Below are 27,183 nucleotides of genomic sequence, written 5' to 3'. Positions count from 1 at the left end.
CTGTACCTCATGAAAACGTAAAATGAATAAGATGTCAAACCACAATTAATTATATTTACTTTATTAATAAAATATAGTAATAAAAATAGTAATTCATTTTTTAAGAAAATTCATAACTGTCAGGTTGTTATAACTTATATATGTCATATTAAAATGTCAAATCAACATCATGTTTCAAATAACTTCATCTTTAATATTTTAAAATAATAATAATAATTTATTAAAGGATTTTAAGTGTTAATCAACTAGTCTGGACGTCGTCAGTATGAATAATACTAGATTTGAATCTCTTAGAAAAGACCTTGAGCATCATGGGTGAGAAAAAACATAATCGAGAAGTAGATAGACCCACTAAATGTGGATATTTGGATCGATTTGATTAAAGAAGACGGGAAGACATCATTATACTTGATCAATTATTATGCATTTTTTTCTGTATTTAGTAGATATTTAGAGTTTCTTATTTGACTCAGTTAATTATTTTTCCCCTACTAGATGGATCCATTTTGGAATAAAGCAATATTGTGACTCCATATCTAAGCTAGAAATCCTCATACCTTGATTAAGTGATCTAATATAAATGTTGAACCATCTTTATCAATAACTTTTGATTGATCAATTATTATATTAATTGTGTAACATTTTGCAGTCAATTACATTGGATTCAAATATTCATCTAAGACAAATAGCGAATAACCTTCTTTAATTTTATTACATTCTCTGGTATTTTTCTTGTATGTGGGTTTTAGGTATCCTTGTACCTATTTTAATATATTGCATCTTGCTAAGAAAAAGAAAATGTATTTTCGTATTCATTGGTTTGAAACATAGTCTTTTGATTGAGACAAATTTATTAAAAATGATAAAATTTTGTGAGTCTTATGTCATATTTAATGAATATCATTTAATTTTGTAGTTAAAAAAAATGTATTGGAAACTATCTTCCTAGAACTTCTCTTTATTTAAATTAGTATCCGTGATAGACTGACATAATGTACATCTTTAAGTCTCTCGGGGTTTCGTTTTAGGATGTTAGCATATAAAATCTTTATTACAGTTTAAGAACAAAGTTTCAGCTTCCTACGTGAAATTAAACATTGCTCCATCTTCGTTTTAAATTTCCTCACATAGGGCATTTTATTGATCACATAAAATATTGTTATTATTCAACAACAGCAGAGCTTCTCCGTTTGATGAATAACAAAAAAATATATATATAAGGTCATCAGAGAAATATCAATATCCAGAGTGACAAGATGCATCGTACTAATTGACTTGCTTCATGGTTGAGATATTAATTTCCAAATAACCTGAAAGGAAGTAAGTAATTTTTTGTAAGTACACACAACTAATAATCACGAGCTAATTAAGTGCTATGTAATTAGCCTAACCTTTGCAATCTGGACTGTGAACGTCTGATTCAGCAAACCAAGAAGGAAAAAGAAAAAAGATGTTAGCATGGATCAAATGGAAAACCATTTTCTTAACTGCACAAAGGTGCATGCTAAGAAACAAATAATGAAGTAACAATTTGACTAATTTAAAAGCATGTCACAGAAACAAATCAGTTAAGGGGAAGGATTAATGGAGATATCCAGCATTTCAATTAACTTCAACAATTTTTTCCCTTCACAAAGATGGAGAATGATTTATTGGTTGAGTAACATACCCCGTGCTACGCGATTTGAGACTCGGCTGCTTGCCTACTGGTTGTTGAGGTTCATCACTAGGAGCAGGTACAGTCTTAACCTGTGACATTTACATATCAAAAGTGTTTACCTTTTCAGAAACTCATAACACAGTAATTGGTGAATGTGTCTAAAAAACTAAATATTGGCATACCAAATTCTTGAATATAAGATTATAGAACATCTGAATGTATCTCTGCTTTGCCTCCTTTTGCTCCTTATTCACTTGCCTCCAAAAGGTGTAAATGTTCCCCATGTTTACCATCTTGTTTGCATAAATCTTCCAGGTATAGCTATAAGACAACGACATGTAACACGTTTGAAATTTAGTTTCTCATTGATGCATAAAAAAGGGAATGTTGACTAAACAAAGGTGTAACATAATTGTTAAATAATAACTGTACAAGCTTGAAGCTAAGGAAATGGTATGATATGATAAGTTGGTTACCATTCATTTATGCGCTGCAATCCAGCCTCAGAAATGACATTCCATTGTGATTGATTCACTTTGCATTTCTCAAAGAAATCAGCGATTTTGTTGCTTGATTCCTCTCCATTGAGGGGGTCAATGTGGAAGCCGGAGACCCCATCAACAATAATTTCTGCTGGACCTCCTTGGTTGGTGGCAAAAGTGGGCAAGCCACAGTTCATTGCTTCAATGACAGTTAATCCAAATGCTTCATACAAAGCAGGCTGCACAAAGGCTCCCCTTGTGTCAGCGATGCAACGGTAGAGCTCTCCATTGCGATACCTATTCGTCTGTGCAGCAATCCATCTAAATTGACCCTTGAGTTGGTACTTATCAATTAAGTCATGCATCTTTTTTATTTCTGCCATTTCCTCCCTATCTTTTGATTTTGAAGGGTCAAAGAAGCCTCCTACTATTACAAGGTTCACCAAATTTCTCAGTCTCTTGTTCTTGCCATACCATTCAACTAACCCGCTCAAGTTCTTCACAACATCAAGCCTTGCCATTGAGAAGATGATTGGCTTCCTCCTATCAGCTAGATATCCACTGTTTCCATAACAATTCGAAAAGTGAAAGTCATTCAATTGGAAGAATGTGGTAATTCATAAATGTTACTATGCAACAGTGCAACAAGGTCACTTACATATGCTCAATGTTATCCACTTTACTAAAGAGAAGGTCCTCAATGGCAGGGTGAAATTGAGAGAGCCTTTTTTCTTTCTCTGTGTAAGGGAAATACACAGACTGGTCAGCTCCTGGTGCGACTATGTTGAACTTCGGATCAAACACGTTTATCCCTGAAACAACCCTACACAGCCCTGGGAGGGTAAATGCAGCATGACTTTCATATTGTCCAGGTCTATCTTTGCTGCAAATATCAACTTAAAAAAAATTCAGATTTCATTTTAGGGTACTACTTTGTTCTCATTAACATGTGTGTAAGGCTATTTGAGCAAACCTTCCAGCAATTTCCTGGTATGTGCTGGTTATGATGAAATCAGATGCATTCATTGCCACTGTATCCGCCATGAATTGACACGAGAAGTGGTACTTGGGGTCCAACTCTTTCCACTTGACATCTGAGTCTTCATACTTGGTCTTCTCTAAAGCATGTGCTATAGTTCCCTGGTTTTCAATCAAGCTATGGAATCAGTACACGTAGCGAAAAAAGACATATACTTGCAGCCACAAAAACAGTTGAAAGGAAAACTTAAACAAAGTTATAGCGACCTGAGTTATCCCAAGTTTTCTAGCCATTAGTGATGCTACCAAATTTCCATCAGTGTAATTTCCAATAACAAGATCTGGTTTCCCTTCCATGAACTCAAGAATCTTGGCTGTTGCATCCTATTAATATGAATCAAAGTATGGTCATAACTCAGAAGGAAACTTCATAAGAGGGAAAATAGATACCAGTTAAAGAATATTGAATCAGGTATCAGGTATACTATACTATACATGCCTGAGTAAACCTCTCAAGATAGGGGTAAATGTCAAAGCGAGAAATCCACTGACGCAGGATTCCTTTATCTGTCTGAAACGGCACACGTAGAATGTGGGAGTGCTTGGTATCACTGATTGGTTCCAACTCATGGTGGCACTTGGTTCCCCGAGCATCAGGAATGAGCCTTGTTACCTATCAAGATCAATAGCATACTCTTAAGATTCTAGTAAGTTTAAGTGTATATAGAAAGAGATAATTCTTCATTCCTTTTGCATGAAACTCACCACAAGAATTTGAGGTTTCACATTTAGCCCTTGTTGCCTGATTCTCAGAAGCAACTCTGCTTCCAGAGACTTGACTTGGTCCAATATGTAAACTACCTGTTGTACTTTTCTCGATGAGTATTAGAAATCAAAAAGCATTTTGCTTTTGAGCCATCTCTTAACTACATCAGTTTTTTCCCGCTTTTAATAGAAATAGCACTTGACATGATGATATCATAAAGGAGGAGTGTTAGTTAAGAACTTCTAATACACTTTCTAACATTGGTTAAAATTTATTGAAATTACAAAATCACGAGTAAAACTCATTAAAATAGAAGTGAATTCCACAAAATTGTGTAATATTCAATCAATAGTAGAGTGTGTTCAAAAAAGTGTATTGCCATCATTTCTCAATTAGAAAACATTATTGACCTTGCTACATGGTGAACAATTTCTATCAACTTATCCTTATAATCAAATTAATTATTCCTAATGGTTAGAATTTTACCTGGCCACCGGTGTCTGGCAAGCCAAGAACATCTGCTTGCCCAAAATAACCATGAACAGAGAAGATGACAACATTGAATATTATTGGTAAGTTGCTTAAAAATTTCTCCAAGTTCATCGGGTCTGGTGCTTGGAGTACTTCTGATAGAGTTCTCATTGTCTCCTTCACTCTTCCTGCAGTATCTCCCCATCCTCTCTCAAACCCCCATTCCTTAAACCTGTCAATGAATTTGGTCTTACCGTTGGGTTAAAACTTCAAGTATCCTTGGCCTCTTTTATAGAAAAATAATAAAATCTTTACCTTAGTTCAAAATTCTGATATGCAGTGTCTTTGGAAAGTCCCGAGAGGAATGCATCAGCCACTACAAGTGCCATCTGGAGCTTTGCAGCAGAGTTAAGGCTGTCATTTATCATCAGGCTCTGCCAGTGTAGATGACAAAAAGGAAAATGAATATTATATTATATGGTATATCTTTGGTGTTGTAATATAATATTTATGAATTTAATCTCATGTTATTTCACTTACTTCTCCCTGATGATTTAATGTTAACAAGTAGTCCACTATAGCCTGTGTTTTCTCCAATTTCCCAGTTAACTTTGAAGTTAAGAACTTGGAAGTAAATTCCAGTCCATTTCCAATTGAAGAAGAGAGGGTTAACAGAGGAATTTGGGAATCAAATGCTCCAAAGTCTGCTTCAAATGAGTTCTCATCGGTTGCCCTTCAATATGGAGCCAAGTTATACATCAAAAGCATAGTTCAAGTGAATTTTTCTTGTTGGATGGAATAGGCAACACTATACTATTTGACCATTTTACACCAAGTGTTCAACTTACACTAGATCTTCCACGTGTAAGTGCAGTATGAAAAAATTTCGTCAAAAAGTATTCTAATGCGTCTTATTTACATTTAATTGGATAAATATGTGAGTAAAAAATTAAGAATGTGATGAAATTATGCCACGTCAATGGTACTAATGATAATTTAGCTTAAGAAAAAAATGCAAATAGAGAGGAGAAAAGGAGGATATTGATGAACGTTGATGATTAGAAGGTTACAATGTAAGATAAATGATGTACCATTTTTCATCGTGTACCCTTTCCTTGAATTTGAGGTAGTCTGTGGGGGTAATAGCCTCAACAGAAAGGTCCTCAGAGCTCACCTTTACAAATTCCCAAACTCCTGGATTAGGCCTTATTGCAAAGGCAACATATGGTGGATCAACAACAGCTTCCTGCAAGTTTCAGGTGCACAACATTAAAATCCACTGGCAATATTATATATATATAATGTGGAACATATAACGAAACAGCACTCATTCTAACAATATCAAAATTATCTATTGATGTTATTTTAAAACTAATTGATGTTAAAAGCAACACTCCCTCTATTAATGCTTGTCAAAATAGGAAAAGGCAATATGGTTATAAACTCTTGATATTATGTTAGTTTTCTTCTTAAATTTAGGTTAAGAGAAGTTGTCCAATAAATAAATAATCCTAGGAATTGACTATTGAGGCTGACGATATCAGACTTTTCAACAATATATTTAACGTTTTTTCTTTTGGTTTTTGTATAAGAGTCGCATTTAAGTTAGAATCTATGACCTCATGTATATCAGTGCATTCTCCCACCAATAATATACTAAATGCTTATAATCATACTTTGATAATCAAAGTTAAAAGTTCGTAGTTGATAATGATGTGACCACTTTATTTATTTATTTATTATTGCCGTGTATATATAAGTTGAAGAGTGAAAACAAAGAACCTGTGTGGAGCTCAATATGAAGCCAAGAATGCCCTCCAAAACTTGACTTCTTTCACTTTTGTCATCTATAACTAGTTCCATTTCTTCCATCAAATGATGAAGTTTCATAATCCTCCTACCCTTTTCAAGGTACTTAGCGAAGCACCTCTTCATATGGTACCGGCTCTGCCGCAATGCATCAGGCATATTATCAACGACAGAATCTGTGCGTTTTAAGGCTGGTGCAGAAGCCATTTAAACATAGAAAGCAAAAGAGAAAATGTTAATTAAGGTTTTGAAATTCAGATAGGTCTTGATTGGTGGTCAAATAGATGTGTCTCAATTTATATGCATGGCTACTATGTGTATGTCATGTGAATTATAATAACTTTAAGGCTTTGATATAGTTAGGTGTAAGTGCATGAGTTGGAGAAGGAATATTTGCTTCGGAGGGAAAGGAAAAGAATGTTTGAGTTTTGAGAAGAGATTTTCATTGTTTTAAAAAGTGAAGGAAGGTGTGTGAATATTATTTCTATCACGGAATTATAGGAATCATTCTTTTCTTCTCTTTGTCTTTGGGTGCCATATGATGATCAACAGAAAACGAATATGAAAAGATGGCCATCTTCACGGCATTTGCTTTCTCTTTTTCTTGGAGGACGAAGGAGTGTTTAGTGAGTCAGACTGAGAGTACACCTATTATTAATGCCACGTTTGAATTTATTTATACAATGAGAGAAATAATATTTTTTTTAAAAATTACATGCATTTTTTTATTGGAGTCAATTTTATTTGAACTTGATAAGATAATTAAAAACGAGATTAAGTTGAAACAAAAATCATGTTTTCAATTAATGTTAAGTTAGGAAACACCCTGATTGGTTCTCAATAATATGATCTAGATTAATCTTCTAACACATTTTTTTAAAAAAATTATTAAGTGATTTTAAATAACATTTAGATTAATCTTCACATTACGAGTTATTAATTTTTTTAGTTAATGAGAAACATAAATACAAGTGATATTGAGATTGATATTAACCATAAATCATATAATAGTTTCTCTTTTTAAATACATACTTTGATAAACTTTTAGAAACTAGAGTACAAATTTTGGGAGCTCTCATTTTTTATTTAATGAACCCTCTTAACTTTGTAATTTATTGAATGTATTTGAAAAAAAAAATGTGTTGGAGAGTGTGGCTTTGTGTAACCTACCCCAAATGAAAATATAGGGTCATTTAAGTTCATCCTACGTAGCAGTAAAAAAAGAAGTTCATCCTACGTGGCAGAGTGTGTAGCATTGAGGAACCATTCAGGGAGGAATGCTTGATTTCTGTCCCTTGTAATAATTTGGTTATTTAAGGCAAAGGTAAAATTGCATTTTTAGTCTTTCAGTTTATCTCTAATTTTATATTTGGTCCCCCTATAATTTAATTCACAAATTTGATCCTCCAGTTCTATAAATTCCTGCAAAAATTGGTCTTGGAAGCCCAATTTGGACGTTGACCGTTAACCTCAGACGTTAACTGCCACGTGTTAATGTCACGTGTCAACATCTGAGTGGTTCCTTGTAAAGGTTTCATTTTTTGTAGGTAAAATTATACTTTTGGTCCCCCAGTTTTATTCCAATTTCGATTTTGGTCCCCTTATAATCTAATTCGCACATTTGGTCCCCCAGTTTTATAAATCACTTTATAAATTCAGCCAAATTTCATTACTAGAGAAGTTGTATTTCAAATTTCAAACAAAAATACCATTGTCATACATAGGCCACTTAAGCGAGTGTATACATATAATATCGCATGGGGGAGCAAAAAAAGAAAAAAATAGGGGGTTATTACAGAACCTATTAAAGTAAGAGATCTGAAAATTTCAAACCCAGGTTGGGATTCATGCGCCACTTTTCCAAATTGAACAACCTCGGAAGTGGGAGAGAGACAAAGAGTGATTTTTCTCTAGGTTCCAAGTGAGTGAAAAACTTGCGATAAAAAGAAGTGCGAGATTTATTAAGACCTACCATGTCTCTAGCACCAGTGGCTAAACCATTCAAAAGACCAATTTATAAAGGGATTTATAAAACTGGGGAACTAAATGTGTGAATTAAACTATAGGAGGACCAAAATTGAAATTGGAGTAAAACTGGGGGACCAAAAATGCAATTTTACCTAAAAAAATGAAGCCTTTACAGGGAACCACTCAGACGTTGACACATGGCATTAACACGTGGCAGTCAACGTCCAAATCAGGCTTCCAGGACCAATTTTGCAGGGATTTATAAAACTAGGGGACCAAATTTGTGAATTAAATTATAAGGGGACCAAATCCGTAACTGGAGATAAAATGAGGGATCAATTTTGCAATTTTGCAATTTTGCCTATGCCAAATTAAATTCATTACTGGAATGGAAGTGTGGAACTATTCAAGAGTTGGTCTAGTATTAAGATGCTCAATCAGCCCAATTATTACTGAATTTTGGATTCAATCAATTGGGCTGTCAATGCAAAAGGAGACTGAACCCTCCTTTATGTATTTTTCTCTTCACACCCCTACTTTTTGATTTTATATTTCTAAAATATCCTTCTTCATTCTTCCCTCTCACCTTCACTCTCCTCCCCTCTCTACAGCCTCCCCCACTCCACTTGCTCATCCTTTTTCTCACCTTCATCATTCCTTTTCTCCCCCGACCATCTCTTTTGTCTTTTTTTCTTCTTGAAGATCGTATGAAAACTAATTTCTATAATATAATTTTTACATTGCAAAATAGAAACTAGTTTCTATAATATGGATTTTTTTATACATTACGTAGTGTAATTAGTAGGGTTGGTCTAGAAATGTGTTCAAGAAACTAATTTTTGCAAAGTGGTATTCTTGCGGAAAAAAAGAAACAAAAAAGTGTGCAAGGAGAATGAAGAGAAAAAACTGGAGGGGCAAAATAGGGGAAAGCATGAGGTAAGTTGGGACAAGTTTATCTTTGTCTCTACTACTCGACCTAAATTTTTTTTTTTATGGTTTCATTTATTTGAATTTGAACTTCACCTGCTTAAGACTCAAAAAATATGAGATAAGATTAGGTTAATCCAACTTTGGAAAGTAATATATCAATATTAATATTGTGTATAATTAAATTGTATGATGAAAAACTATAAAATTTAAACTTAAGTATATTTTACAATATATCTTAATTTTAAAATAAATATATCATTATAATTATAATATTGTTATATAAAATACTAACTATTAAATATTTTTCTAATTATTAATACACAATTATTAAAAAAATTATAATTTTAAAAAAAATATAAAACACTAAACTGGATCAAGATGATCTAAAATATAACTCAAATTCATTCTCAAAATGCATTGGATCAAATTTTTAATTCAACCTCAAATTGAACAGGATTAATGCAACAGGCCAGTCATGCTCACTAGTGCAAATAGAATCCGCAATTGGACTGCAGCAAAAGGGTCGTTTCCTTCGCTCGACTTTAACTTCCTGCGCCTCCTATTTTTTTGTTTTTATTTTTTTATTTCTGAATACTTATTATGGAATAGGTTTCCAGATTAGTTATTCTATTCCAAAATAACTATTCTAAAATACGAAAATCATGTTCTAGAATCTATTTGAGAATAATTTACTCTTCAGAATAGCTTTTCTGGAATAGTGGTGCCTGGTGAAACGGACATCTTTGTCTATTGATTTGAAATATTTTGGAGGTACATGAAGCAAATTGGAAGGTGCAGAAAGTAAAAGCCCCTTCGCTTTTATGAACAACAATTGGAACTAGAAACTTCTCCCAACCTCAAATTAGGGTTTCCCCCTCCTTATATATATACGGCCTCACCTTCGCCACTGTCATAGCAATTTTTCTTCCAACTTCAAATACTATTCGCATTACAATCTCATAGGCATATTAGTTTAGTTTAGGTCTATCGGTTTCTCTTATTTGTGTGTGAAATTTGCATTTGAATTTGTATGCCATTAGAGTTATTTCAACTTTAGGTTATAAAAATCCGTTCCTTTTTTTTTTTTTTTATTAGAGCGTGTTCAAATTTCAAACTGTAGTCCCGATTTTTATGCGAAAATCATGTGTGTGATAATTAAGTGTCGAAATTGCAATGTGCATTATCATGATGTGGAGATGGAAGTGATGATTTTTTCCCCAGATGATCGACGCTGAACAAACTGTGCGATTTTTCTCTTTTGAGAAACCAAGCCAAATAAATCTGATCCATCTCTTCATGTAACATCATTGCCAATTAGTTCTTCCGCCGCACAAATGTTTGATTTCGATCATAACCACTTAACTGATTCTGGTTTATTTCAGTAAAGTTTTTTCAATTTTTATTCGTGTTTTTTCTAAGAGATTGCGATTCAAATGGGATTGATGGACATTGGACGCAATGCATTTTTATTTCCCAATTATGATTTAGGGTAGTTTTAGTTTCTTAATATTTTTTCAAATTTATATTTTAAACTTTTTAATTATTATAGTGTGTTAATTAGGTTGTTTTGTTATTTTTTTTACATAGATATCATTTTTTTGTTTCTTTATTAATAAATAGATGTTCAGGCCGGATTTGATGAGAATATAATCAAAATTGCGTCTGTCTCTTTTTAAAATTTGTACAAATTGATCTTATTTATTTAATTTTTATGAAGAGAGAATCCTTTCCCTGGTTTGAGGCTTTAAAATTTTAAATTTTCAATGGTGGGAGAATTATGTTTGTTAGGTTTTGACTTTTGAGTGAAAAAGTTTGAAATTAAAGCAATTCTAATGGTTGTTTTTTTTCAAGATTAAATTTAAATGCAAAATGTGGGATTGAAAATTAAGGTGATGATCCCTTACAATAATTTTTATTAACACCTAAATGGCTAGACATAGCCAAAACTTTGACAATTACTTAGACTCCCTTGCAAATCCATCGTATCTTACACTAGCACAAGAATTCAAAAGGTATTGGAGGTGTCATGCTCTGATCCAAGATGAGTTACTCTAGCTCATTTTACCGTGTGCAGAAGCGTTTAAACAATTTTATTTTGAATTTGTTGGATTGGGATTCTCTGCAAACTAGAATCTTAACCAAGAAAGTGCTGGACAATAAAGTAAAAATGTTGGATAAAATTGAACGGAGAAATTTGGAACGTGCAGCTATGTCAAACTGTTACCAATTTAGATTCTTACGTTTTTTTTGGTGAAGATTTAGATTCTCTTACATAGACTCAAGTGTCAATAAGATATACAATCAAAAAGGACTTCCTTATACTTGAGCCTCCATTGGACAGCTAATTTCCACTTGTCCATGGACCTTCTTGCTTTTCTACATAAAATTACATCATTAAAACTATGAGCATCCTTCATTTTATGTGCTTCTAAGCAAGTATGAATCTCATCCCTGGAAGACATTAGCTTTGTGATCTCAATGAAAGTAGAAAAATCTTGACTATTATCCATTGCATTGAGAAGTAAGGTGTCTTCCTCAATAGATGTTGGCAGATTCTTTAACACAGCATCACAAGTTTTTGACAGCCATTTCATGATGAAAATTTCATTGTCTGCCGACAGTTGAGAACCAGAATGCACAAGATGTCCAACAGACCTCCTCTTGTTTTGAGGGGTTGCCCACAACCGCAGTGCAGCTAGTAGAGCATAGGAAGGCTTCCCGTTGTGATGGACATAGAGTGATTCCTTAGACCATGAAGTGGAAGAATATACAGCAGGTTCCAAAGGGATAAAAACTTTGTCATTTGGATTTTCTTGTAGGAGAAATCCATAGTGTTCAACAAGCTCCAAATTTGTGTAAATTCCATAGCATAATAGAACCTGGTGAAAACAAGGTAATTAGTAATTCCCTATTTTCTAAACAATAGAATGAAGAGTGATAACAGGAATGGAACTTGTGACCCATATTGAAAATATTCAAATGGAAGTAGGGATTAGAAAATCAGTCCCTGCAAAATTTGATAATTTGCATCCAGGAGACAAGCAACGATTATTTCTTAGTTTAGAGAATTTTAGTTCAAGGTAGGTTTTATAACGAATTAAATTTATATTTATTGGGAAAAGAAATCAGTAATATTAACATGTTGAATTGGATATGTAAACCTAGCAGCAGTTACATTTCCTACTCCATATCCTAAATATAAACCTGTCTTTCAACTCTTTTTTATAGTGTGGATCTACTGTCTTGTGAAGGGGCCATATGTATCACACAATACTACTGAATAAACACCTCCACTGATAGTGGCCTAGGGGGGAATCATAAATTGATTGGCTCAAGCCATTCCTCAGGCACAAGGCTTTATAGGCAATCCCAGCTATAACCCAACTTGTACCATGTTGTAGTAAACGAGCAGGTAGACAAAGATAAATGGATAAAGGTTGCTCACTGCATCCATGACATTAGTGCTAAACAGCAAATGAGTCTTTACTGCTGAGACACAGCCCCCAGGGGTCCTTTTGTGCTCATCATTTTAGAAGCTTTAGTTTTCATGGTTGTACGCAAACTTAAAGATAAGACAACAACAGTTTCTAGAAATCCAATCAGGGCTATAACTGATAAGGGTTCCTAGACTCAGATTTTGTGGTAAAGGCTTACAAAATTTAACATAAGGGTTGGATACCGTTAAATATCTGTAATAATAAGGGTTGGCTTAATTGGGAGGATTAAACTGTGGGTAAGAAAAGGTCTTGCATGTGATCCTTCACTAAACTTTTCTTCACAAAGAAATGATACCATCAAGCATCACTGCTTCAAAGCACTACCCAATCAGATAGATACAGCATAACATTTTATGTCTACTCTACAGAATAAATTTGAGCCAAGGACAACCAATTCAAAAAAGACAGAAAATGGACTCTATTACTCAGTACCTCCTACAGCCTACAATACAACCAGTCATTCAAATAAGTTATTAGTTCATAAGAAAACAGATCAGTCAAAAAACTATTGAAAAAATGGAAAATTAAGATAAACCTTAAGTATATATAAAATAAAAGTGGAAAGCAAACAGATGGCATTTTAAATTTCTAGAAATAATGTAATACCTGATCTCCTTTCTTGTAATGTGCCCTAGAATAAAAGCAATATGCATTAACATCTTCCTCAAACCAACCATCTGTTAATCTCTGAGTGAGAATCAAGGTGGTCTGCATCTACCATTATATTATTATCTCCATTTAATAAGCTAGTATCATGGATGGAAGAGTTAGATAGAAAATGCTCTAAATCCTCAATGCCAGATGGCTCCATTCCAGGTGCATCATAATTAAACAAGTCACCCACAAGGCATAAACACCCAGCTTCATCCCACGGTATATGCATCGTCTGAGAAGATATCTACATTTTTTAAAGTTCAAATGTGACCAAATGATAAAATGAAGGCATTGAAGGCATGTAATATACATGCCATTTTAAATTTCTAGAAATAATGTAATACCTGATCTCCTTTCTTGTAATGTGCCCTAGAATAAAAGCAATATGCATTAACATCTTCCTCAAACCAACCATCTGTTAATCTCTGAGTGAGAATCAAGGTGGTCTGCATCTACCATTATATTATTATCTCCATTTAATAAGCTAGTATCATGGATGGAAGAGTTAGATAGAAAATGCTCTAAATCCTCAATGCCAGATGGCTCCATTCCAGGTGCATCATAATTAAACAAGTCACCCACAAGGCATAAACACCCAGCTTCATCCCACGGTATATGCATCGTCTGAGAAGATATCTACATTTTTTAAAGTTCAAATGTGACCAAATGATAAAATGAAGGCATTGAAGGCATGTAATATACATGAAGGCAGAAACTGATGTATCAATCTATATAAATTAATCAATATTCAATAAAACTTGTTGGTTTTTCTTATAGTTGAAATAATTTAACTTAAGCAGGACAACTTAAAATAGATTAGTCAAAATAAGTCTTTCAATTTCTTAGATGTGAGTACAGGTTCAGACAAGGGAGAGTTATGTTGGTATTATCAAGTATTAACCAAAATTAAAATAAAGAAAATTAAAGATGGTGTAGAAAAACAAAATTGAATGTTTATAAATGAACTACTTTTAGCATGCACAGGTCTACCATCTCTCAAAGGCTAGGTTTCTAAAAAACAACTAACCGTTGCAGCAGCCCAAACCCAAGCCTTAAATGTTAAAAACTGGGGCTTAAACATGAGGTCCTCCATCAAAGCATGAGCTTCTTTCCACTCTGATTTGGCTTTAAGCATAGCTTTTTCTGTGACCCACATCGCCTCATCCACCTAATAATCACGTTGCAAAGATGATTTCTTAATACTCAACAAAGAAATAATGAAATGCTAATAAATATCATTACTCAAGATGCCATAATCTAACCTAACAAGATAAACAAAAATTTCTAACAGAAACTGAACTTGCAGAGCACGCTTCTCAAATTCACCAAACATGGCTAGTATGTCATAAGTTTGCGGCATATGCACAAGGTAAGGATGCCACCTAGAAGTCTTTACCCATTTCATACAACAAGCAAACAATCAACATCTGCATTATACACAAGCTTAGAAGTTATTAATAAGTATAGGAGATCCAATAAAAAGCAAGAATCCCGAACAATAATACAACAACAATGATGAAACCACATCTACATAGGTGTGTTCAGACTTCAGAGCCAAGTTCAACCATGAACACAAAATATTTAGTTTGGTCCACACCCAATAAAAGATACTATAAAAGCTAATGGCTTTATCACATTGAACAATGCAAACAAAACCAGCAACAGGAACTGTCACACTTAAGTAGCACACTAACACAGTTAAGAATGAAACCTGAGCCGGGGAGAGAGAAGAGTGTCTATTGACAGCATCACAGAGCTTTTCATCTTCCATAACACTCTCTCTTGTCATTAAAGCAGATTTTGGAAACTCTGAGAACAATCTCTCCCCTCCCAAGGTCTCTCGCAGCACCCAAACCTCTCCTGCAGCATTCTCCAAACAATACACGAAAATGGGTTAAAAATTGTTAACAGAAACAAGTCAAAAGCATCAAGCTTTACATTATTATCACTAACTGTCAAATTACCCAAGAAAATAAATGTCAAGAATAAGAGGGAAATAATCACCGAGTAATAAAATTGTTCGTGCGATAAATCCAATGCAAACTTTACATTAACTATGATGGTTAGGGAATATAAGAGGGATTAGTGAGCACCTGCCAGAGTGAGGAAAACGAGAGACACATAGAGAAGAACCCAAACATGAGGAAAGAGAGTGTTGAGGTTGGTTGGTGCCTGTTCTTGAGTCTGATATTCCAAGGTGCTGCCCATGATAAGTAGCTTTCAAGGTTTTGGTTTTGGTGTTCCTGCTCTATCTTCTTCTTCTTCTCACTAAAACCTTAACCTAGTTGGTTCCCTCAGAACCCACAAATGTTAACCTACTCCATCCTCATAGTAGCTGCGCACGGAACTTTTCCTATGTCTAGTTCGAGAGAAAATAGGAGGAAAAAAAATTAGGAATAATGAATTATTTTCGATTAAAGAAAAAAAATGAAAGAAACAAAAAATAAAAGAAAATTGACTTGTGAAACAAAATTTAAAAATTTTCTTTACTTGTATATTATTTTCAATTCAAATTTTAAAATTTTCTTTTCTATCTTATTTTCTTTTCTTTCAACCAAACAAATCATCTCAGTCAAAAAAAATATTCTTTTAAGAATACTTATTTTTATTTCGAAATAATAAAAATAAGTATTTTTTTTCTCCTTCCTTAGTCATATAATCCGTCTTACATCTTTTCTTATAAATGTTTTTTATAAACTCGATCAATGTTTTTATATACACCTAAATTTGAAAATCAAACTCCTATCTATATTTAAAAGACATAATCATGGCCAAGCAAATCCAACCACATTAATTACTTGTTTTTAAGATTAATCTACAACCTTCCACTAAAAGGAGTTAGCAATCTAATCTAAATGTAGTACTACTTAGGAGTGGCAAAAGACCAACCAACTTCGAAGATAAGAAAATAATAAAAATATCACCACGTCCATGCTAACCTACCAGAGCATTTCTTTATTCGGATTTAGACCTGTTTTGAGATGGTCCTCAATACAAATTAAGGATAGCTCAGTTTTGACTATTTAATTTAATCATGACTAGCAATCTAACCAACCTCGAGTCGAATTCTGAACACTCTCAGCTTTTATCTACCTTTTTCCCATTAAATAATGGCTAATGAGATCCAAGTCAAAAACACTTCCCACTAACATACAAGATTAGGTCCATTAATTAATTGCAAAAAACCTTAAAGTACCAAATTGTTTAAAGTTTAATTTTGACCCTACCAATGAAATTTCCATTAATCACACTGCCAGGTGTCAGGAGCTCTGCATCAATACCAATAAACTCAAAAGTTTACCTGACTCCTCTATAAATAGTCAAATAATCATACACAAATGTTAACCGTTCTTAGAACATTAATAAATAAATTTAATATCCAAGATTTTTATTAAAATGTAAAATTATGATGTTCATAATTTTTTTATTTTTATAATAAATATTTTTAAAAAACTTAAACCAATGTTCTAATGATTAATAAGAACTACAGTCAAATAATAATCAAATTAATCCAATGCCATGACTCATGAGATCCACAAGGTGCAAATTGACTACGTGTCAAGTTATGTTGGAGTGAACGCGTGGGCATTTTTCTAAATTCATATTCATGTTCGTTCCACTTTTCCACTACTTAGGGTACAATGCAAACCCACAAAGGTCCACTATGTCCCATTTAGCCCAGTTAGAGTGCGTTGGATTCAAAGGAACTAAATAAAATTAAAAATAAAATATAAAAGAAATTTTGAATTAAGGTAAAATATAAAAAATGTGGATTTCACAAAATAAAATACAATTTTTCTAATATATTATTCCTCTTCTTCCTGCTAAATAGAGTGGAAATGAGCCGAGCAACTTGTCAAGGGCCTTTGACTCGGCATATGTAAGGTTCGGCTCAGCTTGTTTACTATAAAGGTCAAACTCAAACTTTTTAAAAAGTCTTTTTAAATAAAGAGGCCAAATTCAAATTATAAAAAAAGTTTGTTAAACTTGACAAATCGGTCTGTTTAACTAATAATAATAATACTAATAATAATAACTTTATTTTATCAAATCTTATCTTATCCAGATTTTATTTCATCTAGATTTTATTTTATCCAGATTTTATTTCATCTAGATTTTATTTCGTCTAGATTTTATTTTCATCTAGATTTTATTTTACCCCGGTTTGGACTTAAAATAGATTTGTAAGCTTTGGGGCTGAGGAGCTATATAGCAGCACCAAGGTTTTAGTTTAGGGAGTTTTTTTTTCGGAGAGGAGAATAATTCTAGGATTTTAGAATTCTAGTTTTTTTATTATTGTTCATGCACAGTGTTCACGTAGAATAAAATTCGTTTTCTACAATTTCGTTTCGGCTTCAATCCATAGTTTCGTTTCTACTGGTTAATGGAAGGCTAAGTCTCTAGTATTGTTTTCTCTTGAGGATGAAGCATAGCTCTCTTTGAGGCTATATTCATTTTTACCTTTGTAAATACATTTTTACACAATTTAAATATTTTTGTTTGGCTATATTAGTGTAAATCATCTCTAATCCATACATTTTTTAATATTATGCTTTTTTTATTTTCTTTTGATATACTTTGTGATTTAACGACTTGAATTCAATATGATTTTATTTATTAATTATTGTTTGATTTGTACATTACTTATACGAAATTTTATAAGTTTCTTTTTTTAGTTAGGATTTCACTAGGTTTTAAAATAACTAATTAACCAAAGACGTCTTTAAGCAAGTTTTTAAATAGGCTCGTGGGCCAAACTTTTATGTAAGTCGGGCCAAGCCTTTAAAAAAAGTCTATGATAGGTAATGAGTCAAACTCAAGCCTTACGTATTCAACTCAAGTCGAGCTCAAGTCTAATAAAACATGGCTTGACTCATTTCCACCCCTACTGCTAAACATCATCTAAGAAATAAAAATAAACAAAATTTTTATAATTGGTAACTTTTAAATAGTCGTGGATCAAACTTTTATGTAAGCCGAGCCGTTAAAAAAAGCCTATGACAAGTAACGAGCCAAGCTCAAGCTCAAGCCTTACGTCAAGCGAAGCTCAAGCCTAATAAAATTTGACTTGACTCATTTCCACTCCACTACTAAACACCATCTAAGGAATAAAAAAGAACAAAAATTCTATAATTGGTAACCCGGTAGGGCCCACACTTTTACGCGAAATTACCCAAACTAATCCCATGATCCCGCGGCGAAATCAGTGTATGACTTGCTGGAGTCAATGACACCGCGCCACGTGTCAGTCCCCACATCACCGTTTGGGCACCGCTTTGTGGCATACGATAAGGTTATCCTTCGCTGATTGGATGATTGTGTCCACGTGTTGTCCTCGTTGGATTTCGCTTTTTCCTGCGCACTTTACGAACCTGCCGTCATTCGTGTCCGATTCACTTTTTCGGATCCGGGTCCATTTTGGAAATTTGATATCCACTATCTAATTTACCCAATAGAACATACTATAAATTATAATGAGATATTCATTTTGATGTATATTTTTTTATTGAATATTTTTATTTTTTAAGTTTTATTAATTTTATTTTAGTAGGAAGAAAGAAATAAAGTAAATGAAAATAAAAAAAAGAATCAGATAAAAAAAAGAATTTAACGGCTACACACTAATTATATAAAAAGTTTTACATTGTGCTGTTTGACGTGTTTTAAAATAATTATTTTAAAAATTAATAAATTCATTATAATTGCATGAGTATGTAAAATTTTTTATATGTTAGTATATAACCCTTCTTTTCTATAAAGAATATAAAAAAATGGGTTGTTTGATTTGTGTGAAATAGAAAATAAATATTACCAAATTTTCTTGTAAGCTTTTTTATAATTAATTTGAAAAAATAGAGATTAAAAACTACGAGTTTAATGTCTATATATTAATATTATAAAATAATTTTACAGTATCAGTTAATTATAAATTATTGTTTAAATTACTTTAAGATAATTTTTAAAATGTCAATAAACTTACCATGCATGATAAATTGTGATTGGATAATTATATAAAACTAAATTACAATTTTTATCCTCCTAATTTTTCAAATCCACAATTTTAATCCCTTTGATTTTCAACTGTAATATTTGATTTTCCTAATTTTATAAATTGATAATTTTTGTCCCCGGATAGATTACTAATAATTGTGATTAATAAAATTATTAAATTAACTATAAATAATTAATTATTAAATTTTATTAAATTCTTTAATAATTCATAGAATTTATTAAAAAATTTAATAATTAATAATTTTTATTAATTTTTTAATGATTAGTAGTTTTTAATTAATTTATATTAAATTTACAAATCTATTAATTACAATTATCAATTAACAATTTATCAATTAGGGATCCAAAATTGTCAAATTGTAAAACTAAAGGAACCAAATGGAATAATTAAAAATCAGAAGGATCAAAATCATAAATTTAAAAAACTAGAAAGTCTAAAAAAATAATTTAACCTAAAACTTTTTAGACTGCATAACCTTTTTTTCTTTCAAAAACAATATCACCCCATATTAAATATTAAATTTATAATATTTAATGACTGTATTTAATATATTAAATATTAAATATGTATTTAATGCGAAATTAAATATATTTAATATTATACATTTAATTCCCCATTAAATATATATTTGGTATTTTTAGTATTAAATTTATAATATTTAATAATTATATTTAATATGTTTAAATTAAATATACATTATATTTAATAGAAAAAAATATTATACACCACTAATGAAAATAATTTTATACTATCATCTAATTATAATTTATCATCTATGATAAATTCATCAATTTTTATGATAATTACTTAAAAAAATATATTAAAGATAAATTATAATTAAATGACGATATAAAAGTATTTTACAGACTATTAACTATTAAACTCATGTTTAATATATATTTATATTTTTAACATAAGAGGAATACTGTATTCTCTAAAGAGATGGGTGTAATTTTCTTTTTTGTATTATCCGCAATCTACTTTATTGAATAATAATTTAATGAAACATAATTTATTTAAAAAGTGCTTTTACACACTAATGAGCGGCTTTAAAAAAAGAATATTTAAATGCAAATTCTTATTGTTTTTTTTTTGGAAAAAATACTAATTTACATTTAAATTTTAAATTAAATTATAATTTTTATTCTTTTAGTTTTCCAAATCCATAATTTTATTCTCTAATTTTTAATTATAGGAGTTGGTCTCCTTGTTTTGTAAATTAACAATTTTTATTAATAAATAATTTTGATTAATAGAGTTATTAATTAATTATTAAAAACATGTTATATTATATAATAATATTGGAATCTTTACAATATATTTTATTTTTAAAATGATATGGTATGCATTTAAGAAAAACAATAAATGTTTTCAATTAAAATAATTTTTTTAAAACGAATAAAGTAAATAATCTCAATATTAATGAAAAAATCATGCTTGATATTACATTTATATACATAATAAATCATATATGTGTTGAAATTCAAATAGTTAATTTTTTCATTAACTACTCAAATTACTTACGATACTTTTTCTCAGTTTAGAGGAGCAAAATTAGTTTATTATTATTATAATTTAATTTTTTTTCTATTACGTATTCAATCTATTTCTCTTTCTTGTTAATAACTGTGATTTACATTACCTATTCAACCTTTTTCTCTTTTGTCTTTCTCTTTTTTCCCCAATATTTCTTTATATGTTTGTGCACTTACTCAAAAATAAAAATTTATCCCCAAAGCCCCACATTCGGATATAGTGTTGGGTAAACCCGACCCATTATAAATTGGAGCAGCTTATGCTGAACTAAGACATAAAGCTCCAAACTTTGTAACAACAAGCGTGTGAAACTCAGAACCAGACACTGGCTGGTGTCAAGAGGGTGGCCTCAAATGTGGTCACGGATGTAGAGAGAAGAAGATAGAGAATTCTCCATACAAAAAGGGGACATTCTTTTTATCCTATAGTATATATATATACAAAAAAGAAGAAAGAAAAAGACAAGCAAAAAAATAAAATAGTAGTATTAAGGTCCGGAAGAGTGGAGAGTGTTTGGTGGGTCATGTCATGTCATATGGTGTGAGTGAAAGAAAATTGCTCTTAGTGGCCGTTGTTAGTTTTTGCTCCTTCCATGATGTTGATGTTGATGTTATGCTCAATTAATGGGAAGCTCTTCTAAGTCGTTCACTGCAGCACCACCCAACAGGTGTGTGTGTGTGTGCGCGCGCGCATCTTGTTTTGTTTTCTTGTTTCTTCTTTCATTCATGCTATTTTTTTAAGTGGTTGGATTTTCGTGTAGGTTAGGGAACATAATACGTAGATAGATAGGTTGGATTTCTTTCATTCATAATTTTAATGCTGTTTGCAATTTGGGTGTGGGAATGAATGAGAAGTCTTAGCAAACACTCTTTGTCGGTTAATGTTTTCCCTGGTGACAGCTGCAACTCTTTTTTCTTCTTCTTTTGGGGGGGGAGGGGGTGTTGTTTGGATTTGGATTTGGATCTTCATTAGGTGAGTTTTTTGTATTCTTGTTGTATCTAATGAAAAGTTTTCTTTTGTTTTGTTTTTGGTTGGTTTTACCGTGGTACTGAATATGTTGTTTGTTTTGGTCGGTTGGTTCAATCACAGATAGCTTTTGGTAGAACAAGTTTTGCAGTTGTTGGAACTGTGGTTTGCCACACTTTCATATTGTTTTTCATGATTTGCCAGTGTTTTCCATTGAATGGTTCTTTGAAGGATTAATATTTGAGGCATAGGAAGTCAAGAAGGAAAGGAATAAGCTCCACAAACAGGTTTCAAGAACACAAAGAGCTTAGTCATGTCTGTGACATTTTTATGGTTTGTTTCCTCCCCTGGTTTAGAGGTTTCCCATTCCACCGGGTTACTTGATTCTGTTCGGCATGTGAAGTTCTTAGATTCTTCAAAGGTCATGTCTAGGGATTTTGGGTCGATTAGAGTGGAGAAGGATAAGGAAAAGGGATGGAGATTGTGCTCTTTGAGTACAGATATGAAGTATGCATGTGTTGGTCGGTCTGGCTTAGAAAGTGCTAGCAACTTCCCTCTGATAGCGAATGTGCTTGCTAACCCAGCAGCAGGAGAAGTGGCTGTTTCATCAGAGCAGAAGGTCTATGATGTGGTGTTGAAGCAGGCATCTTTGGTTAAGAGGAAGTTGGGCGCTACGGGTGAACTTGATGCAAAGCCAGATATTGCTCTGCCTGGGAATTTGAGTTTGTTGAATGAAGCATATGACCGTTGTGGAGAAATTTGTGCTGAATATGCGAAAACATTTTACCTGGGTTAGCTTTCTCTTATCCTTCCTCATGCGAGGATATCAAATTTTGATTACATTTGGTTTGTGGCATGGTTTTGAGTCCAATTAACATGGGATTCTGTCTTTCAGGAACTCTCCTAATGACTCCCGAAAGGCGAAGAGCTATCTGGGCAATATATGGTGAGTGATCATGCTCATTTGTTTAGGGTTTCTTTCTATCTTTACTATTTTCTTTTTATTGTTTTATATTCATTTCGATTAGCATTAGCTGGATTGCAAAAGCAATCTACTGTAAACTTTTGCAGTGTAGTGGGAATCACAACAAGCAAATACTTTAAGAAGACTTTTCATAAATTGTTTTTGAATTGAGAGTTATTGTAACAACAGAATTGTTTTAGAATGCACTAAGATTATGGCCACTCAATTAGGGTTCAAATTCCATATCTAATTGTAGTATCTAACTCAGAAGTTAGAAGCATAAGAAGCAAAGTTTCAGTCTCCAAAAAGCATATTGACTAATTATATATTTGCATAAAATCTTATTTGAACTTTCAGGGTAGTTTATGTTGAAAATAAGAACTAGTGTCTAGTGGACCAGTTTTGCTATAGGGACCTTCAGGCTTGAAACTATTGATTTTCAATTAACATTTAATCTGATTTTATACGCACAAAGGTTTGAATGAGTCCTCCAAAATTGAGAAATCTGTGTCTTTGTTCCTTCTAGACATCAAAGGAACTTGTGGCAATGTCCATTCCCTAATGAAACTTAATCATTGCATGAAAATGTATCTGACCAAATATGTTAATGAGAACTTAATCCTCTTATATGCACAATATAAACTGACAAACCTCAGAACAGCAATCAATGTTGAAGCTTTCACCTCCAGATAATAAAATTGCAAAAACACAGTGGTCTTACTCTGATCTCTGATCGAATGTGTAAACAGTTAGACATTTCCAGCTGTCAAAATCTTTGTTGTTCATTTTGATAACCAAAGTTGGACAGATAAGGGTAAGCTGTGGTAATGCTTATGGATTCATAGTGAAGAAAATCTGGTTATGTTTTATCTTGTATTACATATCTTTTGTCAGATGACTGTGCAAGAGTGCTATATGAAGTAAGACCAATTTATCTGATCAATTCTCAATTGCCTTATAGCGCTCCCTGTTATTCAGTGTGGTGTAGGAGAACGGATGAACTTGTTGATGGCCCTAATGCTTCACAAATTACACCAACTGCTTTGGATAGGTGGGAATCAAGATTGGAAGAACTTTTCCAAGGTCGTCCATTTGATATGCTTGATGCTGCTTTAGCAGATACAGTTGCCAAATTTCCTGTTGACATCCAGGTATGGATCCTTTTCCTTGATCAAATAAGATATTGGCTGGAAATTCATTGCTAATCTTTACACACACATGCGCACGATGTAAGATGGATTGTGTGTAAATTTTAAAGCAATTGGAGGTGATTATTACCCTTTATATTATTATCACTTCTGAGCTTTCCTTCATTTTAATTAGTATTTGATGAGGCTGACCTCTGCTTGCTCCGAACTCTTTCATTAGTGCAGTGTTCAGATCTATGTTTTATCTTCCATAGCATACCTTTATGTTATGGGGAACAGACTTGGAAACATGCAGTCTGTGTCCAAAATTTGCTTGTTATGTCATCCAAATCAGCGTTCTTAACTCCTCATGATACTAACCTGTTTGATTCTTAATTTGAGTTCCATAACACAATTCAATCTGAAGCCATCTGGAGAAAGAAATTAATATACGAGTTGGACTTTTTAATTTTTGGTTAAACATCTGAAAATGTCACTGCTTGTCTTTTCTATAAATATCCTGTAAACTGCCAAGGTTTTTCATGTTGCCTTACATGATTTTGTGAAACCTTCAATTGTGTTTCATTACTTACAAGTTACAATAAGCTCTTGAATTAACATATTCACCTTCGTTGTTAGACTTCTTATTTTTCAAATCTTTTATTTGTGTTTAAGCAGCCATTTAAAGATATGATAGAAGGAATGAGATTGGATCTTAAGAAGCCAAGATACAAAAACTTTGATGAACTATATCTTTACTGTTACTATGTTGCTGGGACAGTTGGTATAATGAGTGTTCCAATCATGGGCATTTCACCAAATTCAGAAGCCACAACAGAGAGTGTATACAATGCTGCCTTGGCCCTAGGAATTGCAAATCAGCTAACCAACATACTCAGAGATGTTGGAGAGGAGTAAGTCCATAACTACTGAGTATTGATGTTTATTTAAGTCTTCGGAAATATTAGGAACAAAATACTTCTAGAATGTGAAGTTTACTTCTCCCATTATCACCATTGTGGTATTATGCATTAGAGTATTAGACCATTACAAGTCAATATCTAACTCGATTCCTGAAGTTTATGAGATGCATATCACCTCATTGAGACACATGATATCCAGACTGTATCGTCTCACCAAAAAGAGAAAAGCTTGAGTGAGATGCATATAAAATGCTGAATTTTATTATTTTATATTACTGTGCAAGCTCGGCGAATCTTTCTGTTAACTCCTATTCTGGACTTTTCAAAACTTGTATATGAGTTTCTTTTATTGTTAATACATTAATAGCCATTCATGCTACTACGTCTGGTTTGGGTTTCAAAGTGCCTTTGTTCTGTCTCAGGTCCATAAAACTAAATAGGATTTCCAGACTGTGTGGTGCCTCACCTGATTGGCTAGAGAAAAGAAAACATAGGGGGATGGAAATGAAAAATAGTAGTGGAATTGATATCAAAATATGCTTCAAGTTCAATGGATATATATGTTAGTAGTCTGTGTTAGGTACTGGTTTTGTTTCACTCTAATCTGGTATTCTAATGGACTGAAAATACCATGTTGGTATTTTTTATACTGATTTCAATAAAGAACCTGCATTTTAATTTGGTTGCACCCTTCTTATTACATGCTTGATTTTCAACAGTGCTAGCAGAGGAAGAGTGTATCTTCCACAAGATGAGTTGGCTCAAGCAGGGCTTTCAGATGAAGACATATTTGCTGGTAAGGTGACAGACAAGTGGAGGAACTTCATGAAGAGCCAAATCAAAAGGGCAAGAATGTTTTTTGATGAGGCAGAAAAGGGAGTGACCGAGCTTAATGAAGCTAGCAGATGGCCGGTAAGAAATTCCAAAAATTTATCAATTCTATAAAACCTCTTCTGTGCTTGAAATTTTAAGAATAAACCATCAATTTATCCTTGAAGTATTTTCCTCTCTCCTAAATGGTTCTTAAAGTGATCTCCCGAGTGTTAGAAATCATGCTAAGTAGTCTCTTAAATATTGTAGAATGTATTAACTTAGTGACTAAATACTTAGGGGATTACTTGTATAGTTTTATTATTTTAGGAACTATTTTAAGAGATCTGGTAATACTTAAAAGTTAAAAGACCAAATTAGTAGTTTACTCAAATTTTAGTGTGGACACACATGCATAGCCTTTTCAGAATCAGTGGGGGTGGTGGGCCTGGGGAAGCTTAATGAAACATTAACTATTTGGGTCAAAATATTTGTTTCACGGTGACAGTCACACACACATTTATAATATGAACTTTAATCCAACAAATAAAGTTTTGCAGTCATTGTTGTCAACATAAAATTGTTTCTTATTGGCTATGCTCGTGTCTGCATATGAGTTTATAGCATCGTCTAATGGAGTGATGTCATTGTAGACTTGTCATTTTAATAACAATGTAATGTTGAATGTGGAATTAGAATTTTTTAATGTCCAATACCTAAGCAGTTTTTTGAGGGTGACCCTTGTGTGCTAAAGTAAGAATACACTTATTCCTAGAAAGATTATGGCAATTCTAGAACCGGCATGGACCCATGAGCTCAAATGGAAAAAAGGGTCAAGCCATTGGCCAAGGGTAATGATTTTATGCATTATTTAACAAATTTCAAATGTGAACTAATAAGGATGTTGTTGATGTTTTGTAGGTATGGGCATCTTTGTTATTGTATCGCCAAATATTGGATGAGATAGAAGCTAATGATTACAACAATTTCACCAGGAGGGCTTATGTGAGCAAAGCCAAGAAGTTTCTTTCCTTGCCAGCTGCTTATGCTAGATCTATAGTTCCTCCATCAAGAAAGTTATCTCCTGTAATGAAGACATAAATCCAACGCTATATAGCGTTGTGTAGAATAATGGATAGAGGACCACAAAAAATGGAAAGGCACAACTTGTATATGATAAAATAAGGCGTAATTTTGGTCATTATTGGATTTTGATATTCATAATTTTTCCTTTTTATATAAAAAAAGTTTGGACTAATATATTGTTAGTTTAGAGTTCATTTTGATGCGAGTTATGAATTATTTGAACTGACCACATTTTCTTAATTTATTGTTACTATTATAATTGAAAAAAATTTCAATTCAAACAACAATTTTTTTATTAAACTGTATTTTAAAAACTTCTAATATTTGAATATAATTTGTGTACTACAAACCAGCATTAGGGCTGGCCTTAGGGGGGCGACCGCTGGTTGAAGATGGACCCAAAATTAATCTACACAAATTTAAGGTGAGAACAAAAAGTTTTAAATTTTTTTTGGTATTGATGTTTCAAATTCATCTTTTTGGGTTCTTTGAGACTGTTTTAGCTTTCAAATCTCAACTAACCCAAGGGTTAGAAATAAAATA

At 32.5% G+C, this 27,183-nt stretch overlaps 2 protein-coding genes, 1 non-coding gene and 1 pseudogene across 7 annotated transcripts; 2 read left to right on the top strand and 2 right to left on the bottom strand.

Annotated features, from left to right (window-relative positions):
- Positions 1 to 1,122: 1,122 nt before the first annotated feature.
- Positions 1,123 to 6,486, bottom strand: LOC100792097 (sucrose synthase 7). The gene is made up of 15 exons (XM_003518313.5): positions 6,140 to 6,486; positions 5,449 to 5,603; positions 4,898 to 5,090; positions 4,673 to 4,791; positions 4,373 to 4,589; positions 3,886 to 3,981; positions 3,620 to 3,793; positions 3,388 to 3,504; positions 3,116 to 3,282; positions 2,801 to 3,025; positions 2,137 to 2,703; positions 1,843 to 1,981; positions 1,670 to 1,749; positions 1,392 to 1,415; positions 1,123 to 1,310 (listed from the first exon to the last, which is right to left on the bottom strand). Exons 1-15 carry the CDS (start codon positions 6,371 to 6,373, stop codon positions 1,295 to 1,297), a joined length of 2,523 nt encoding a protein of 840 aa, XP_003518361.2. The 5' UTR covers positions 6,374 to 6,486; the 3' UTR covers positions 1,123 to 1,294.
- A 3,774-nt stretch (positions 6,487 to 10,260) lies between these two features.
- Positions 10,261 to 10,354, top strand: LOC113000960 (small nucleolar RNA Z103). The gene has a single exon (XR_003266263.1). It is a non-coding gene; the product is annotated as a small nucleolar RNA Z103 (small nucleolar RNA).
- An 860-nt stretch (positions 10,355 to 11,214) lies between these two features.
- Positions 11,215 to 18,597, bottom strand: LOC100791567 (protein SET DOMAIN GROUP 40-like; annotated as a pseudogene).
- A 2,463-nt stretch (positions 18,598 to 21,060) lies between these two features.
- Positions 21,061 to 26,812, top strand: LOC100780932 (phytoene synthase, chloroplastic-like). 5 transcript variants are annotated; one of them, XM_006574330.4, is made up of 7 exons: positions 21,061 to 21,431; positions 21,854 to 22,521; positions 22,626 to 22,676; positions 23,673 to 23,845; positions 24,500 to 24,735; positions 25,464 to 25,656; positions 26,476 to 26,812. In XM_006574330.4, exons 2-7 carry the CDS (start codon positions 22,044 to 22,046, stop codon positions 26,653 to 26,655), a joined length of 1,311 nt encoding a protein of 436 aa, XP_006574393.1. In that variant the 5' UTR covers positions 21,061 to 21,431; positions 21,854 to 22,043; the 3' UTR covers positions 26,656 to 26,812.
- The last annotated feature ends 371 nt before the right edge of the window (positions 26,813 to 27,183 follow it).

Source organism: Glycine max, chromosome 2 (genome assembly GCF_000004515.6).
Source record: "Glycine max cultivar Williams 82 chromosome 2, Glycine_max_v4.0, whole genome shotgun sequence".
Taxonomy (NCBI): domain Eukaryota; kingdom Viridiplantae; phylum Streptophyta; class Magnoliopsida; order Fabales; family Fabaceae; genus Glycine; species Glycine max.
This window is presented reverse-complemented; position numbering and strand designations above follow the sequence as displayed.

Bases quoted from the DNA above. Each gene is read 5' to 3' on its own strand.
- LOC100780932 (XM_006574330.4), top strand. From the start codon at position 22,044: ATGTCTGTGACATTTTTATGGTTTGTTTCCTCCCCTGGTTTAGAGGTT. The intron at 22,522-22,625 runs GTTAGCTTTCTC...TCTGTCTTTCAG, and splicing joins TGCGAAAACATTTTACCTGG to GAACTCTCCTAATGACTCCC. The intron at 25,657-26,475 runs GTAAGAAATTCC...GATGTTTTGTAG, and splicing joins ATGAAGCTAGCAGATGGCCG to GTATGGGCATCTTTGTTATT.
- LOC100792097 (XM_003518313.5), bottom strand. From the start codon at position 6,373: ATGGCTTCTGCACCAGCCTTAAAACGCACAGATTCTGTCGTTGATAAT. The intron at 4,792-4,897 runs GTAAGTGAAATA...CTACACTGGCAG, and splicing joins CATTAAATCATCAGGGAGAA to AGCCTGATGATAAATGACAG. The intron at 1,416-1,669 runs GTATGTTACTCA...TTGCTGAATCAG, and splicing joins CTCAAATCGCGTAGCACGGG to ACGTTCACAGTCCAGATTGC.